We start from the raw sequence: 15,914 nt of genomic DNA on the forward strand, positions 1-15,914 counted from the left end.
CATGGTTGAGCAAATTGATACAGTGGCATTCCGCAGTGCCGATTTGACTAAGGATGCGTTCGGAAACTAGCTGCCAGCACTGAAAACTCCTTAGGACAGAGGCAGAGCTAACTACGAACTCAGCAACACAAAAGAGATTAAAGATAGTAGACAGTACTGGGAGCTAATTTCGGAATGCACCCTATGTACTGACGCAGAAATGCGTTACTAGTAAAATTATTCAATTCGTTTCAATCGCAATTTTTCACTTACTTTTCATGAATTTCTACGCATATTCTATTTGGCTGAAGATCGTTAGCGAATTCAAACTTACGCCTGACGCCCGGAGCAGCCGAGTTTCGAGCATTCACCGCGGGCAGCTCGTAAGCGTTGTTAGCGCTGACCGGTCCAGACTTGCTTCCAAATTCCTCGCGCAACGCTGCGTCATTCGCTGTTGCGCAGTTGGGGGAAAGACACGCTTACCGACAGTTAAAAATTTATACCCACCAAACTCATCGCCGGATAACGCACGAAAGGCAGTGTGGCCTAAAAAAAAGTGAGCTGTGAAGTGTAAACAAACTGCGAATATTGAAGGTGACTTTTGTGTCCCGATTTTTCATTGTTTGGTGTAACTTCAGTGAGTGATATCGATTCTTCTCTCTCTGTGTCGGTCGATGTTGTTTTTATTTTCGGTTCACTTTTTCCTGATGAATGCGTAGTTGCACTGTTGACATGTTTTCGCTATTCAACTGATTTGGTAGCTAGGTACAGCACGGAAAGTTAGAGTGAATGTAGAATCAAGTGTTATTATGGTGTAAATTCTTCGACTATAGTTTTATAAAGTTTTCAGTGTAAAATGTGCGGTGTTCCACTGTTCAGCCCGAGATGCTGCCAGAACTACAACATGTAAAGTGTGGAGCAGCCCAGAGGAGGTAACAATACTTCTTTTATTTATTGCGTGATAATCCAAGGTGGTATGTATGCACATCGAAGCCGAAATTTTGCCCTTGCGTAACATGCAGTCGATAAATAATTAAGCTGAAGCTACCACCCAATGTTAGTAGCCAAATGTGTTAAATTTTTTGGAGATAGAAAAATGCGGTACTGTTTTATCCTAATAATTATATAAAAGTATCGGGGATTCGAGGTATTTCACAAAATTTTGATTTTCGGATTTCACTACCTTATGCGAATAAGCACGAGAACGTTTGGCTGTTAATTCTGGCTGACGGCTTCAGTTTTGTCAATAAATATGGTTGTAGACACCAGTAATAATTGATTTGACAACTGACAAGCCAACTTGGTAAATTAATTCGAGTTTTCTTTTTTGTTTATTCCAGATTTAAGCAGAGACATCCGAGTAACTTCTCCATTGCTCGGCAACGTTGGTGAGTTTGCATGTGTCAGGTTACGGGTATTTCCCTGGGATTCCTCTGTCACGTGGCGTGGCGGTAACAACTGTTACACAAATCTACGATTTTTTAGCTGCATGGATAGGCTCATTCACGATCGCAACGTGCTTGACTTTCAGTCGAATAATTTTTTTTTCGCAATTTAATTTACCGTAGCTTAATTGAAGTTAGAAATTTTGCACGTTGCTGAAAGTGGAATGAGCATCGCGACAGGTAACCATCGCTTCCTCGGCACTCGCGAGATCGAATTGTGTTTCGCTACTGATGTATTAATCTACGTTTGAATTTACCGATGATGTCGTTTAAGCGGTGGATCCACCTGAGGCTTGAATATATTCCAGTTATTGATTAATCGTACTCATATGATTGTTTGATTGATAAAATTCCAAAGTCTGGCATAATGTAACTTAATCAAACTACCTGTTATATCTCGAAACATTTAAAATTTTTTTACGGTCAGCAAGTATTGATCAATTGAAGGTTTAGCTCGTTTAGAAGAATACGAATTAACGTACAGGATGTTTCTAATCCATCTTACAAAAGGTTGATGTACCGATAGTCTGCCAAAATTTACTAAGATAATACATACAATTTTACAGTTGGCGGGATACTACCGCGATACTTCATTCTGACAATGGGTAGGCAGACTACGATACAAAAACATTTTGCTCCCAACAGGTAACCAACGAAAATGTAAGTCAGCGACCACGGCGCAAATGATGAAGAATGATGTGTGTTGGAAAAAATGAAGAATCGTTTAGATCGAATATAGGTAACCGGGTAGGTAGGTGGACGTTTTGGGATCCGTCGCGGGGCTTATGCATGTGTGCGTGAGTCTCTCTTTTCCGTTGGGTGGTTCCGTTGGGAAACGGGTAAGGGTAGGAAGGTCGCGATCTACCGTGATGTTACTAACTTTTGTAATTCACAGCGTCAAACGATCATAGAGATTTTTTTGCCCAAAGACTCCGTATTCGAGTCTCTGGGCCATTTTTAAGCATGTGAATTTTAACAAGATTAAATTTACAATTTCTTGTCACTCTGCAACCATTTTTCAATCGTTATTCAATTCAATTATTTGGTCATTACCGATCATTATTCCATTCAATTGATTTCTGTGATCGTCTGAATGGGCAAAACGCATCTCTGGACCATCTATCGCGTTCCGTGGTACGCTAGATGGGGAGAGATGCTGAGCTCGAAGACTTCGCGTCGAAGAGGACCGCCGACCGTCACGCCACACATTAATGCATACCCTCTAACCTCCCTCCCAGAATTGATTCGCATCTGTAAACAACAATCCGCATCGCAATGTGTCGGATTCAACTAGACGCAGATGCGGATTGAATCTCTACAGAAATTTGCGACAATTCCTAGATATTTAAGGATTCTTGACTGATTAATCGGCCGTGCGTTTTCGAGGGTGGCGGTAGACCGGGAAAAATGAAAATAGACAAAGAGTTTCCTCTCTCGGGAAAAGTTGGGGAATTATGATGCACCACAAGAAAAAACGTACGTTTTTTATAAATCGTTTTCAACCTTTAGCTATTCATGTTTTTTAGATTTAAATTTATATATTCAAGTTGCGCAACTTCTGGAGCCTTTGATCATTAAAACTGCCCAACATTACTCAATTTTCTTGGCGAAACGTCAGAATTATTTTATGGGAAGAGTCGGGGAATTTTATTTGAGTAAAATTGGCGCCGTCCTGGTTTGATCGAGTGATCGAGGGATCCAAAGATCGAGTGATCGAGTGACGATTGTCCAGTGGCCGGGAGATCGAGTGATCCAGTGATCCAGTGATTCAGTGATCGAGTGATTTAGTTCGGGGAGTAACGACATATTTCATTACACCATTTCCTTAAGCTTCATTTTTTTTTGAATGAGTTATCCGTGTATCATACAATGTAACTACTACGAACGTCTTCGAACGCGCCCCCACGACGGAGGGTTAAAGGAGTGTTACAATTGCAGCAAAAAAATTAACAAAAAAAAATGTATAGCCGCATACGCGAAAGTTGTCGTGTAATTTAGGCGGGAGACTATATTTTCTAAGATTATTATGTTTCGATTAATGCGTACGATAATTTTCGCGTATGCGGCTACACATTTTTTTTATTCATTTTTTGCTGTAATTGCAAACTTCCTGTATCCCCCCTTTGCAAGGGTGAATTGCAAGACGTTCATACATTACTTAAATTATATGATACACGTATATCTCATATAATGAAAATGAAGCTTGCGGAAATGACGCGGAAATTTTTGACGGCACCTCCCGGATTAATCGAGTGACCGAGTGATCCAGTGGTCCCGTGATCCAGTGATGGAGTAACCTAGTGTCCGAGTGACGATCGATCCAGAGATTGAGTGGTTGAGAGGTCGAGTGGTCCAGTGATCGAGTCAGGGTGGGGATAGATCGGGAATACCGGGAAAGTCGTGAACAGTCAAGGAATTCCGTCTACTGGGAAAAGTCAGAGAATTACGATGGAACACAGGGAAAAACGTACTCTTTTTATAAATTGTTTTCAAACTTCACTTATGCTTCGTAAATTCAGTCAAGCTAACTTTCAGAAATGGTATCGTTCAATTTCCAATTATTTCTGTGAAACGAAGCAATACTACATGTTTTTTAGATTTTTTATATATTCAAGGTGCACAACTTCTGCAGCTTTCGGTCCTAAGAGCTGCCCAACATTACCTAATTTTCGTAGGAAACCTTCAGGCAATCCTGCATTTTTTGACTGTAAAAATCCGGGAGTTTAACGTGTGCAAAATTGTCGCTACCCTGCTATTCGTACGTAGATTGATCAAGGGAATCGGATGCGTCTTTTGAGCGTGTACTTAATACCGCGTGGCTCCGAGTTTGGGGACGACTGTACCTAACTACTTGAACTATCTTCTTCTGTGACGCTAGCCGTCTTGTTTCTATATGGTTTATGCTTATGATATTGGACAAAAGTGTAACAATTTTCTGGACGAAAACGCTGCTTGACGGTCAGCAGTCACGTGGTCCGTGTGGGAACTGCGCCCATGACACATACGCAATTGTTGCGCGTAATAGGTGCGTAATAGACCGATCAGCTGGACCTCAGCCAGGAACAAAAAATTGTTCGATTAAACAAAGAAAATATTTGCACCTAGATGCGCATTGAGTGCACCGCGCGCAAGAAAGTACAAACTGCGTATTACGCATCCTGTGTCACGGTTTTATAAAACGAGTCGCGGAGCGCATTGACAGCTCATTTGTGTCGCTGAGTTTAAGATCGCCAGATCGAAAAGACGCAAACGTAAACATGAGTGCGCAGTCGTCAGTCAACGAATCTCAAGTAGGAGCCGCCAATTCGGCGATATTCATGCCTGGCCTTGATCTCGACGAATGGAATGCCTTCAAGGTGAGCTAGTCGACGCGATTCATCCACGTGAGATTTAAAATTACTTTGAGATATTAGTAATGTGAATACTAAATTCATCTATGACGTTGACTGAAGAATTTTAAAGGCGGTTACTCTAAACGGATTTTGTGTGTCCCATGAGATTGTGTGTTAAATGACTACCGTCGATAAAGAAGTTACCGGATCACTTACCTGTAGAGTAATGGTCAAGAAAATTTTCCCAGGTAGAATTTACTTTAAATTCTTCCGTAAAATTCTATTATCAACACGTCGGTGCAGCAAAATATTGTTCGATTTTCAAATATAATCACATGTCCGATACGGGAACAGAGAGTGTTAGCGAATATTTAGGATCTCTGCAAGTGTATTCACTAAGTTTATTTTGTCCGTAAAAATTGAAAGTTAGGTACGATGTGTGAGAAATTGTTAAAAATAACATCGAAATTTTGATGTCGACAACATAATATACAACTTTAGCGGCTTCAATATTTAAAGATTTAAAAAATCGAACCGCAAAGAAAAAGATGTACATGAAATAAACTGCTTATTTATAAACACTAATGTATAACACTGTCTACCAAGAGATAGACTGAAGATTATTGTCATTTGTAGAAATGTAAATTGCCTTCTTTAATGTTTGCACAATTTAATAAATTTCAACATGAACTACAGTTTGTCGTCCATGCGACTTTTTACTCGCAGTTCTTTTTGATTCTCACAACCTTGTGAAAATTCGCAGTATTTGTCTATTCAATATTTACTCGGTGGTAACAGGTTTTTATGTTTTGTCGATAGAGAATTGTCAGATCTGCGTTGAAATACCTTTAGGCAATGTTAAAAAGAATTGACTTTCTGCTGTGGCATAATTTCGAAAATCTCACCAAACTCGATGAGATGAAGAATAAATTATTCTCGAGTCCAAATGTTGTTGCTTTTCATGCAGATGGAATCAGCTTGGAAATTATCGCTGTTTAGAGATTGTATTTATCGCCGTTGTATTCATGTCAGTTTCGAATTATGCACAAGGCTATTACGAGTTTATATTTAAAGATGCGCTGATACGGTTTAGTCGTGTGCATGTGCATATTATTACATCCAGATCTAACTACAAAGTCTTTGCATTCACTCCGTTTACAACAATTTATCGCGTAATCGATAGTAAAGAACAAAAGCTTTGATGGAAAAATTTGGAGGAAAAAAAAAAAAAAAACAGAAGGATAATACGTATATGAAACGATCATTCTATTCTTCGAATTTATTCCGTCGCCGATACGTTGATAACGCTGAAAAGTTCCTTTTTTACGCAACCGGAATTGCCATTAAAATTGTGTAAATTATCATTGATGTCGAAACTGGATTCAACAATTTTGGAAATGTTTAAAATTCATGCAACTGTAATAAAACGAAATATACTCATATTGTGCAATCCTAGTGTCTTCAAAATCATAGTAAAAATAAGAAAATACACAGTCCGTACTGCTTACCCTGAAAATCACAATAACTTCATCGTTATTCTTATCGCTTTGGTCTAATTTGATTTTAATTGAACTGCAGCTCTCTACATTAGATAATCGTTCGATGTTCGGTGGCCAAATATCTTATCCATAAAAATTTTTAATTGTTGTACGTATTGTATAATAACGATTGTATAATATACGGGTGGAAATTTTTTTACCACAAAAATCGGTATAAATAAAAAAATGGTACAAATAACTCTAAAATTATTGAACTCGAACTGAAAAAGCTACATTGTCGCAACAACAACTGTAGTGAATTATAAATTTTACGGAAATATCGTATCAATAATAAAACTCACGTAATGTCTCATAGCATATGATATGTACTCATTTGTCAGCTTTGCTTTGTGTTCTTGCTTACTTATTATAGTGATTGCATTGTCCAGATCTAAACTCCAAAGTCTGTATCGAAGGCGTGCATAGAGTGATATCATGGTCGAACAAAGCGTGATAGCATCATTATCGAGTCAGATTTGTCATTATGACAAATTGTCGTGTGGTAATGTTGTTCACAGTATGCGGTGACTCATTGCACAATGTTCAACGCATATTACATACAGCCATACAACTGACATGTTTATAAATACAGATCGATAATTGAATTCCTCCGGAACGTGAACCGCATGATATGTAGAATCTATGTTTGCGGTTTAAACGAGATTGATTATTCCTTCTTTTTACTTGTAATTTTCGTCTTATGATTGATTCAAGTCAGCTACGAGGATTCATTGAAAAGAATGTTTAAAAGCTGTATGATTTAGGTTAATCGAGTTTCATAACTTTTGGAGAACTTACGTTGTTCTATTCTCATTTCTCAATGTCAAAAACTTGTATTACTTGTCTGCAATTTTTATGAATTTTACAAGCTCATTTTGTTCCTAAATAAATTCCGGTGAATTATTCAATCAATTGTAATCACGAACACGTTTATGCGATGCAAAATTGTCGTGAAATAAAATGAATGTACTTCTAATTTGTTGAAAAGCGTTTTGAGAGTATCAAAGATTCATTTCGGGATAGTTGTGTAAAAATTTTATTAAAGATATAATATCTAAATAAAAATTGGTCGACAAATACTATTTTGCTGTAAATAAAATGAACGGTAATAAACAAACTCTTTTCCTTTTACAAAATTCATCAATTCAAGTCAAAGATTATTCAGATTTAAAAGTAATCTCAAAACATTCAGCTCTTGATGATATTCTTGTCCCATATCTACGTAAGACGGATTGACTGTAACGATATTTTTTACGTGCGAGTTGATGCAACATAGTTACAAAGTTGATGTCAAGGCCTTCTTCATCTTAAAAAATGTAGGGAATTACCAAACAGATTTGAGATATAATTATATCTAGAAAATTTGGTATCGACAATGATAATGATACTAAATAGCTACTTGAATCACAATTATTATTATCATTATTATTATTATTTTTTTTTTTGCAACATCAACAATATTTAAACCCCAAGTGAAACGATAGACGTTGTACTAGAATTTTTTAGTAACAGCATCAAACGTAACTTATCTCAGCGAATTTTTCCAGTGTTTTACAGTGGATTCTAACGTTGATCTTTTTCTCAAGTAGTTCCAAACATTGATTCAGAATCCGTTCGTGAATACTCAGTCTGGGCAGAAAAAGTCGATCAACGTCAAAACAGGTTACGATAGTACTTCGTTCGCATAGCCAATCAACGCTTTGATTATGTTGTTCTTGACCCAATTATGGTGGTCAAACCGTTCGTTGATATAAGTGCCTGAATAAACGAGAACGAGGAGTGTTTGTATAAAACACATGCGGTAACTTTTGCCAGACGTCTTAATAAAATAATGTGTAGATATATACGTAATTTTATGATTTACAACACCGTGTGAACTCGGCGACTTCCGCGCGATTATTCACAGTTCTTGAGTCTAATGGGACACTTGATTACCTTGAGAGAGGTGGGGGGAAAAAAAAAAAAAAAGTTGCAGTAGCTTCTCTCGGGAAACGTGTTCCTTTCTCTTCAGTCGCGCAAATGATTTAAGAACGATTCTAGAGAGTCAAAATTACGATATTATCGCTTGTCTAAAACTCGCAACGCATGATTACGCTGGATGTTCGATTACCTCAGAGGTAAAATACTGTCCTGCCATTGGACAACGCACTGATAACTTTTGCAGTTATCGAAAATTATTTGCACGTCATGGTGAAACGTTAGGTACGTACGGTAACGTTCATTAAAGCCTTCCATTTCCGGCTAACTTGTTTGCGGTCTGATTGTGAATCAAAATGCGACCTCGCATCTGTACGAATTATGTAATGCAGCTGATATACGAGCATGAGATATCATGGTTATATAATCCGTATAGAATTGAACTCGCATCTTGTTTCGGTCCTCAAACAAGTTAGTTGGAACGGGAAGGTATTGATGAAAGTCACTGTACATACAACGAATACAACGTATCGATCTACCGAATAAGCATGGCAGATTTTTTGCCAATCGTGTTATTTGTCACTGATTAATCGACGCCATATCTTTCACGAGCGGGTATCGTTTTTATGCAGAGGTCATTCCTATACAGAAAAATTTGGTTATTGAACCCGAATTTGCAGAGATCAACGTTTTAAAATTTAGAATAACTTATCGAATATGAGATCGACGATAAATAGAATGAACATCTTAGAATTGGGTCCATGCGTTGAGAATGAACAATCATTTGGCTGTGTAGAATGGTTCACAATCTTTCGATAGATTCGACAATTCGTACGATAAACCTGCAGATGTTGGTGGAATTGGAAAAAATTGAAATAAATCAGTGATGATTTTAGATGTAGAGATGTCAGTTTGACATCGTAGTCTTCGCTGAATTACGCCCGCTGCGCTGTGACGAACCTTATTTCAGTATCGTAGGGTGATGAAAGGTTTCGAAGTACAGCTTTTTGACAAAGATGGAGAACAGAGGTCTTACTCGTGTTGCTCGCATCGGTGAAGATTGCGCAGTCATCGTTGTGTCTGCAGGATAGAAATGGATTTACTTAGCACGCTCTAAGGTGGGAGGACAGCGGTACTTTGATTGCGAATGTACAACTCATGCTGGGTATTCTTTTGAGGAGAAAAAGTGGGAGGTAATGGGCAACGCATATACGGGTAGCATCAGATATCAGTCCGTAGTTTGTTCGCCTTGGAGATCTGGCACGGCTCAAAGGTCTGGTTGAGTGCTTGAACGGACACTCGAATGGTATACAGTATACAGTATATCTTCTTGACGAAACCTAGGTTGCATTTTGTGCATTGGAGTTATACCCACTTGACGTTCAAGTTGCACAATACTATTCGCCGATGAAGTACTTCAAGGTAGAAACAAGTGCCTCGTAGTCTGCAGTGAAGTGAATTTTCTTTAGTCGTGGGTGAATATTTAATTATCACCGAAAAAGCAATCAAGGCCAGTTATTGTGAATAATTGTATTCTAAAATATCGAAAATATGGCGATTTTTGGGAACTATCTCTTCGAATTTAGTTGCATAGTAGTCAGCATCGTATTCGGTTTGTATCTCTACGTGAAATATGTGGCTTTCAACTACTGGAGTTCGAAAAACATCCCCCATCCCAAGCCGGCCGTTCCTTTTGGCAGCTTGGGGCCCGTTACCAGAGGAAAACGTTCAATGGGTATGGCGATCTTTGAATTTATCACTCTGATTCGTCGAGTGATTTTTTTTTTTTTTTGGTCATCTGAGAGACGAATTGAATTTCCAAATTGAGAAAAAATTTTGCGTTTGCGTTACAGGTGAAATGATCGCCGATGTATATTCGGAGTATAAAAAGAATCCGGTGATTGGTATCTACACGTTGACTTCGCCCGCTCTGATCATTGCCAAACCCGATCTCATACGTTTTGTACTTACCAAGGAGTTCGCGCATTTTCATGATCGCGGTGTATATTGCAATGAAAAGATTGACCCGTTGTCGGGACATCTGTTTGCGCTGCCTGGTGCCAAATGGAAGTATCTGAGAACCAAGTTCACTCCGACATTCACCGCAAGCAAGATGAAGCAGATGTTCTTCACAGTTAAGGAAACTTCTGTGATACTTGCCGCGTCCGTTGAGCAAAGTGCGAGGAAGTCTGAAATTATCGAGGTCAAAGAACTCATGGCAAGGTCTGTTGATCATTTCTAAGGAAACATTCATCAGGAGCATAACCTTATCGGGAGTCATTAACGATTCTTGGTTCATCCGGTTCCAGGTTTACAACCGACGTTATCGCTTCCGTAGCTTTCGGCATCAATTGCAACAGCCTTGAGAATCCGGACGCCGAATTTAGGACGATGGGTCGAAAGATATTTGAACCACGACTGGTCAAACGGATATTGGGCTTCCTGCTACCATCCGTATTACAGTTTTTTAAAATTCCTATCATTGACGAGACCATCAGTAAATTCTTTATTCGCGCCTTCAGAGAAGCAGTCGAGTATCGAACGGCCAATAACATTGTTCGAAAGGACTTTTTGGACTCTGTTATACAGCTGATGAACAAGGGTTACGTTCAAAATGACGATGATAAATCATCGGTGCCAGCGAAAGGTGATGATTGATCGATTGACTTTTCTTTATCGTATTTCTGCGATTCACCAAAACACCGCTATGTTATATTTGACAAATGATGATAATTTATTTCATCGATCTCAACATCTTTTTTCAATCCCAATCTAGAGCTTGACGATCAGAAAATTACGCTCCTTCAAGGAGCCGCGCAAGCTTTCGTCTTTTGGATCGGCGGCTTCGATACCTCCTCGTCGACGATTACCTTTTGCCTATACGAAATGGCGCTGAATCTCGATATTCAAGATCGATTGGCCGAAGAGATAAATCAAGTCCTCGAAGAATACAGGGGTGTGACTTACGAGAGTATCAAGGCGATGCCCTATCTTCACAAAGTAGTCTCCGGTTCGTCCATATCATTAAACGAATATTCGGCTAGTCGGAAATTGCTTACAAGAAAAGTAACCCGAGGTGTACCTCGCCGATTTGATTCATTCTTCGACATGTTGTAGTACATAGAAAAACAAGACAGCCGTGTTTTTTTTCACCTGCCAATTCGACCGTTGAAAGGGTGAAACCAATTCTAAAATGTACTTCCAAAATCGTTTCTTTTACGATTTACGAGGTTAAAGTTAGCAACGTTATCGTAACGAATTAAGCGTGGTTTTTACTCCTCAAACGGCCGAATTGGAACTTTGAAAAAATACGGATCTAATGATTTTTTTTTTTTTTTATGGAATACGACATGTCGCAGAACGAAGGAAATCGGTACTTGTACTTTTCTTGAGTTAGTCCAGAGACTGAGTATCGGATAATAAGACTCGATCTTAAAAATTCGCAGAAACTCTGAGAAAGTATCCGGTTATCCCGATGCTCAACCGAGAGTGCGAGGAAGATATTGAGCTTCCCGAAACTGGACTCCGCGTCGAGAAAGGTACCGGGATACTAATTCCGGTTCTGGGACTTCATTCGGACCCCGATTTATATCCGGAACCGGAAAAATTCGATCCGGAACGTTTCAACGAGGAGAATATCGCCAAGAGGCACCCGTACGCTTATTTGCCATTTGGCGAGGGTCCCAGGAATTGCATCGGTACGTGTTTAGTTTACTCTCGTCTTATCGACGAGTATCTCGAACTAGGTTGAAACGTAATATTCTTTATATTTTCGCGGCAGGTATGAGGTTTGGTTTACTTCAAACGAAGGTTGGCATCGTCAGTTTGCTGTCCAAGTACCGATTCACGCCGTCGCCGGACTTGAAACCCATTGTCATGGATACAGCTAATTTCCTCCAGGTTCCCTTACACGGTGTATCGCTTAGGGTACAAATGCGATAATTTCTTCCATCGGAGAAAGCCTAGTTGTTACAATATTGAATCGAAATTTTGGACTATAGGTTGTAGGTATCTTCAAAGGTGTTTGGCGCTATAGTCAATTCGACGAAGACAATGTCACGTACTTGTTTGTTGTTGTTTGTTTACAATAAACTGTACTGTTCGTGGATCGAAACAATGAATATGTTAATAATAAATTATGCCTAAAAGTAATTCTCAAGTTATCTATTCCCAGTAACTAATTTTCCACTCTCGGATACCGCGCCTTTATCTTATCTGTCGTCATTTCTTACGGACTGTAACCGTTGATTGATACGGTTTATAGAATGTTGCAAGCGTAGACGTTTCTGGTAATTAGAGCAAACGTTAAAGCATTTGTCACAATATTCCTAAATATGTAACTCAGATATCAGGTACTGACGTCAAATTATCTGTTGATTATATGGATTTGATCGTTCGTGATGATATCGACGGTGTTTATTGATTATCTTGATCGTTTGACAGCTTGACAGAGTTTGCAAAATATAATACCTGAATTGATGTGGAGGTGGTACAGTTCCAAGAGCCTGGTTTATTGTAAGGTATTCTATGCGAATTTAGGCGTTTTAGAAAAATGTAAACTAATTTTACGTCCTTGACGCGTTTAATCACTTGGGACAATCACCAAAAATTTCTATACTCGTAATATTTTCTTCTGAAGGTAAAATAACAGTTCTGTTGTTTATTTTTAAATTGTCACGAGGTGACGTACTGTCATAGAGTGAGGAAATAAACGATTTGGAATTTCTGTCGAGCGTTTTATTTTTACGGTTATATTAAGATAAACACAGCTATAATTTTTTGTAGGAAAATATTCTAACACAACAGTAAGTGAATTTGAATTTTTAACAGTAAATCCAAAACATGCTGCGTAAAAATTTCTGCCAACGCGTTGAATAATGTAAGAATGAAAAGTAATCTTAGAACGTATCGTGTATTACATCGTATCATCGTAGGTATAATTAATTAGCTTCGAATAAAGTCGTTTGATTATAAACATTGCTGCACCGAGTGTATAAATATGTATGGAAACGGCGGGATTTTTTTTTTCTCTTAGATTCGAATTTACGATGTTAATTAGTACCGTTATCTGCGAATAGAGGTTGACCTATAGCCTGACATCGATTAACGGTAAACAATTTTACGCAGGCAAAACACAACAAGAAATACGAGACCGTTGAGGAGGAGAAAAAGAGGATGACAATTTATCTCGAGAGTAAGGAAAAAATTGCTAAGCATAACGCCGATTTCGAGAAGGGAATTACCACTTTTAAAATGGGCATCAATCATTTCGCGGATATGGTTGGTACTTTTACCTGATTTAAATTTGTAATTTTTTTTATAATTCAGATCTATAAGTACGCGATTGTTAAAAGAGAGAGAGAGAGAAAAAAAAACAAGTAACACTTTTCTCTCATTTCGCAGACTCCCGAGGAAAGGAAGATGGGACATTGACGATGCTGTGAACTTGGAGGATTTCTAGTATTACATGTTTCAAAATTTTCAAATTTTTTTCTATTCGTTAACGTCTTTCCTTTGGCTTGTAATATTCTTCACCGTGCCGCAGAAATTCACGCAAAACATACGACATATTTATTTGGTTTTTATTCCGTCTTTTCACCGGATTCGCGCAGGTGCAAAATTTGTGTAAACTAGTCATTCCGACAATGAAATATTATACGATACTTATGAAAACATATATTATATATCTAAAAAGTTTTACACTTTTATGCATTTTTAAACCGTTTTACGATATTTTGTAAAATTATATTCATAATAAAACATCACTTTTTTTTAAAAGTATTCAACGCCGGATTTCGTGACATTTATAATCACAGTCTTAAATGTTATTTTTTTTTTTTTTTAATCACACACGCAGTATAACTTTCATCTATAATGTATAAAATCCGAATAATGATCGGTCACTAATCAAAATTCATAATTCAGCGCACGAAAATGCGTAGGTAATGTGAAATTATGTTTTTCAAAAAAAGTACAATCTTATAACTCCACATACATGTTTTAACTCGACTCTCAAACGGTGATAATAAAAGTAAATATTCATTAATTATTTCTATAGCGATGAATAATTGCGAGCAGTAACGTACTTCAAACTTACGTAGCGTCAAATCGAGGTGCATTCGCATGCCGGAAAACGATCTCAACGATAAATATCAAATTGTGGATTCAAAAGTCATGTTTTTACGGTCAATTATTAGATACGGTAATCGAGGAAGTATTTTCAAAACAATTGCCAGAGGATCGAGCAATAATCGCCCGCTCAGTAATTGCAAGGAAAATACAGTCTACGACGCGACGTGAGTGATTCTTTCGATTGACATTGTAGGAAATTTCAAGAGAATTGAATAATTCGATGTCAATTCCGATACTCATTATTTTTCAATTATGATTATGATTGTGATTTTGTAGAAAATCTTTAAAAGCTGTAATTCATTTCTCTTCTGCTTTTATGCGATGAGTAAATAGCTCGTTGTTTAATCGCAAAAAATTTATCAGATCGCTGTTCGTACTTTTTGAAAGTATTGTAAATAAATTGAAAAATAAATTGCACGAAAAGAGGCAAAATTTTTTTAAGCTATTGGGATGAGTTTTAACATTTAGTTTAGTAAATTTATATGTACCGTCAAAAAGTATGTTATCTCCTATCATCTATGCGCACTGTAAACATCGAGAAAAACGGGAGCGTTGCCGGGTGATTTAAAATAGCTGAGAAAGTATCGTTGAGAGATTTAATTGCCTGAGGTTCGGGAATATTTTTATCTGACAATAGCGTGAGCGAATAGTTTCTACAAAAATTAACGTCGGGATGAAGCTAATGACGGTTGTAAACGTTTGAAAAGCGTTACAGGTGAATCAGAAGAATGCTCGATCTGAACTGAAAAACCCTTGCAGTTGAGCTTTTCGTGTGCGTTGTGGTAAAATCGCAGGGGGACTGAAATCTCACGTTTTTTTTTTACCATCTCCGTTAGTATTTGCTTCCGATTGTACTGACATTGCTTTAAATTTTTTGAAACTGTCGTCCAACTACGTGATAATTTTTTTAATACCAAAAAGATTATTGACTGTCCTTCACGTATAATGTACGATGTTTTAAAATTCTTCCAGCGATTTAAACTAATATTCGCAATCGCCCAATCATTCGCCGCAATCAGACGTGTACGTAGATTTGGTTGTCTGCAGTAAGGCGCAACATGATCCCGTGTGTACGGTTGCCTGCGGTGAGGCGCAATATGCTTGTAGTAAGGCGCAATTTTAGTCACGTGAAACTAATTGCTTTTGGTAAGGCGCAATTTTAGTCAATGAAACCGGTTGCCTGCGGTAAGGCGATACGTTGACACGGAGCTTTTTAGTGGTTGAACAGCACCATTAAAATATTATGGTACAATAATACATTAACGATTTGGACCTTGCCTTTGAGCCAATTTCTACGTTCTGCGATGACGTTAATCAATGTATGTGGGTGAAAATTAGTCAGGTCTAAATTTAACGAGATGTAGAGAAGTAAAAAAAAAAAAAAATTAAAATTTTAAGTATGCATCCGGGAGTGACGACTGACGTTTCGCGGAAGTTTAAGAAATCATTCACGGAACGTCGGCTGTAGGCGGTGGTAGGTATATATTATAGGTTTAAATGTTATTATACTTACTACCGAATCTCTATTTCTGTACCCTAACGTTGATACGTAAAGTGTATTAAACAAACTG

General features: G+C 37.9%; 2 protein-coding genes across 2 annotated transcripts; both read left to right on the top strand.

Annotated features, from left to right (window-relative positions):
• Window positions 1–4,417: 4,417 nt before the first annotated feature.
• LOC107221318 (protein CTLA-2-alpha) lies at window positions 4,418–13,992 on the top strand. The gene is made up of 3 exons (XM_015660260.2): window positions 4,418–4,780; window positions 13,339–13,491; window positions 13,615–13,992. Exons 1-3 carry the CDS (start codon window positions 4,682–4,684, stop codon window positions 13,642–13,644), a joined length of 282 nt encoding a protein of 93 aa, XP_015515746.2. The 5' UTR covers window positions 4,418–4,681; the 3' UTR covers window positions 13,645–13,992.
• On the top strand, window positions 8,653–12,937 carry LOC107221317 (probable cytochrome P450 6a14). The gene is made up of 6 exons (XM_015660259.2): window positions 8,653–9,946; window positions 10,065–10,434; window positions 10,521–10,858; window positions 10,988–11,221; window positions 11,658–11,909; window positions 11,993–12,937. The coding sequence occupies exons 1-6, from the start codon at window positions 9,763–9,765 to the stop codon at window positions 12,151–12,153; spliced, it is 1,539 nt and encodes a 512-aa protein (XP_015515745.2). The 5' UTR covers window positions 8,653–9,762; the 3' UTR covers window positions 12,154–12,937.
• Window positions 13,993–15,914: the final 1,922 nt, after the last annotated feature.

This window comes from Neodiprion lecontei, chromosome 7 (assembly GCF_021901455.1).
Source record: "Neodiprion lecontei isolate iyNeoLeco1 chromosome 7, iyNeoLeco1.1, whole genome shotgun sequence".
NCBI lineage: Eukaryota > Metazoa > Arthropoda > Insecta > Hymenoptera > Diprionidae > Neodiprion > Neodiprion lecontei.

Excerpts from the sequence above, each read along its gene's own strand:
- LOC107221318 (XM_015660260.2), top strand. The coding sequence starts at position 4,682 with ATGAGTGCGCAGTCGTCAGTCAACGAATCTCAAGTAGGAGCCGCCAAT. Across the intron at positions 4,781-13,338 it reads ACGAATGGAATGCCTTCAAG|GCAAAACACAACAAGAAATA; the intron begins GTGAGCTAGTCG and ends AATTTTACGCAG. Across the intron at positions 13,492-13,614 it reads TCAATCATTTCGCGGATATG|ACTCCCGAGGAAAGGAAGAT; the intron begins GTTGGTACTTTT and ends CTCATTTCGCAG.
- LOC107221317 (XM_015660259.2), top strand. The coding sequence starts at position 9,763 with ATGGCGATTTTTGGGAACTATCTCTTCGAATTTAGTTGCATAGTAGTC. Across the intron at positions 9,947-10,064 it reads CAGAGGAAAACGTTCAATGG|GTGAAATGATCGCCGATGTA; the intron begins GTATGGCGATCT and ends TTTGCGTTACAG. Across the intron at positions 10,435-10,520 it reads GTCAAAGAACTCATGGCAAG|GTTTACAACCGACGTTATCG; the intron begins GTCTGTTGATCA and ends ATCCGGTTCCAG.